General features: G+C 41.8%; 1 protein-coding gene across 1 annotated transcript; it reads left to right on the top strand.

Annotated features, from left to right (window-relative positions):
- Window positions 1-1,283: 1,283 nt before the first annotated feature.
- LOC122924321 (cytochrome b5-like) lies at window positions 1,284-1,737 on the top strand (the record flags this gene model as incomplete). The annotated part of the gene is made up of 1 exon (XM_044275293.1): window positions 1,284-1,737. A coding segment is annotated over one exon (414 nt), but the record flags the coding sequence as incomplete, so codon positions are not given.
- Window positions 1,738-2,069: the final 332 nt, after the last annotated feature.

Genomic DNA, 2,069 nt, shown 5'->3' with positions numbered 1-2,069 from the left:
AACAACTCCTCTCAAACCCGATGTATGTTTCCAAATTTAAAAATGTTTTAAAGGATTTCTTCTCTTTTAATGCCCTCCCCGACACCTCCCCCAATTTACTTTGGGATTCCCACAAAGCCTTCATGAGAGGTCAACTTATCAGTATAGGCTCCCTCGCCAAAAAATTAAAATCTATTCAAATAGATACCCTGCTTAAACAGATTGAAAAATTAGAGACCCAACACCAGCGAACCCTCTCCGACACACATTTAAAAGAACTTACAGGACTCTGTTCCGAACTAAAAAACCTATTGAATAGTGCCTCAGCTAAATTCTTCCTAAATTCCCAATTTAAATTCTTTGCCCACGGTGACAAGGCCTCAAGGTTTATGATGAATAGGATCAAACAGAGGAGATCACATAATCACATAGATAAACTGTTCACTAAAAGAGGGGACCTGGTCACTAAAACTGAGGAAATAGCTTCCCAATAAATAAAAAAATTGACTCTCCCAATACAGAGACTTCTTATCATCGTGAGGTAATCCATAAATTTCTCCATTCCTTATCCCTCCCCAATCTGAATAGCTACCAAAAATCTCTCCTGGAATCCCCCTTTACACTTAAAGAAGTGACAGATTCCATAAAACAGCTACCACAGAATAAAGCCCCTGGGCCTGATGGGTTGATGGCCATATATTATCGTACATTTCAGGATCTCCTCGCCCCTCACTTACTTTCACTCTTCAATCAGTCCCTGAAGGGCATACCCTTATCCCAAGACTTGACAAGAGCATATATTACTATAATCCCTAAACCCGATAAAGATTCTGCTCACTGCGAAAATTATCGCCCTATATCCTTGCTAAACCTGGACCTCAAATTAATGGCTAAAATCCTTGCCAACTGCCTTTCCCCGATCCTCCCGTCTCTAATACATAAAGATTAAACCGGCTTTATTTCTGGCAGAGAAGGGAAGGATAATTCAGCGAGAATTATAAATGCCATATCATATGCGAAGAAGAAAGCTCGTCCATTAGTCCTTGTCAGCACCGATGCCGAAAAAGCATTTGACAGAGTCAACTGGGACTTCATACGTCTTGCTTTGCGGAAATTTGAAGTTCCAGATCCCTTTATTCAAGCAATCTTTTCAATGTACCTCAATGCCTCGGCATCGGTGCTGGTGAACGACACTTTTCCCCCCTCTTTCCCTATCAATAATGGCACTCGGCGAAGTAGCAGAGGTGCAGCAGGGAGCAGCCAGCAGTGAGGAGCAGTCAGGCTGTGTTCGCGGAGTGCGCTGATGTGTCCTGTGGCATAATGGCCGACAGAAAGACGTGAAGTACTACACCTTAGAGGAGATCCAGAAGCACAACACCAGCAAGAGCACCTGGATCATCCTCCATCATAACGTGTTTGATGTCACCAAGTTCCTGGAGGAGCATCCTGGCGGTGAAGAGGTTCTCCGAGAACAGGCCGGAGGGGATGCCACAGAGACATTCGAAGACATTGAACACTCTACAGATGCCAGAAACATGTCTAAAGAATTTGTAATAGGAGAACTTCATCCAGACGACAGATGTAAAATCAAGAAACCAGGGGACACTTTTATTACCACTTCAGATTCTGATTCCAGTTTGTGGAGTAATTGGATCATCACAGCAATATCGGCTATTATTGTTGCCTTGATGTATCGTTTCTACATGTCAGAAGAGTAAATGCCGCCCAAGGAATTTCCTGAACAGTTTCTGGTCAAGACCCGAAAACGGAGCATCATTCTACGATGGCCAATTATTTTGATTTTGATCTAAGTCTGTGTTCATATCATGTCAGTCTTCAAGTCCCCACAGAAATGTTGTATTCAGTTTTTAACTGGATCCCTACAATCTCAGCCATATATTCCAATGTGGATGGACTTGTTAAAGGAAGTGGAAACTGCTTAATTTGTGTACACAATGGTTTTGCTTCAGTCTGTTCAAAATCTTTCTATGTTTCAGATGTTTGGTCTTCACTTCATTTAATAGATGGAATACTCTTTAGTGATGAATGATAAATCTGATCACACTATTGTAAGTCTCATACCCATTTTG

This window comes from Bufo gargarizans, chromosome 1 (genome assembly GCF_014858855.1).
Source record: "Bufo gargarizans isolate SCDJY-AF-19 chromosome 1, ASM1485885v1, whole genome shotgun sequence".
NCBI lineage: Eukaryota > Metazoa > Chordata > Amphibia > Anura > Bufonidae > Bufo > Bufo gargarizans.
The sequence above is the reverse complement of the archived record's forward strand: the minus strand, read 5'-3'. Positions and strand labels throughout refer to the sequence as shown.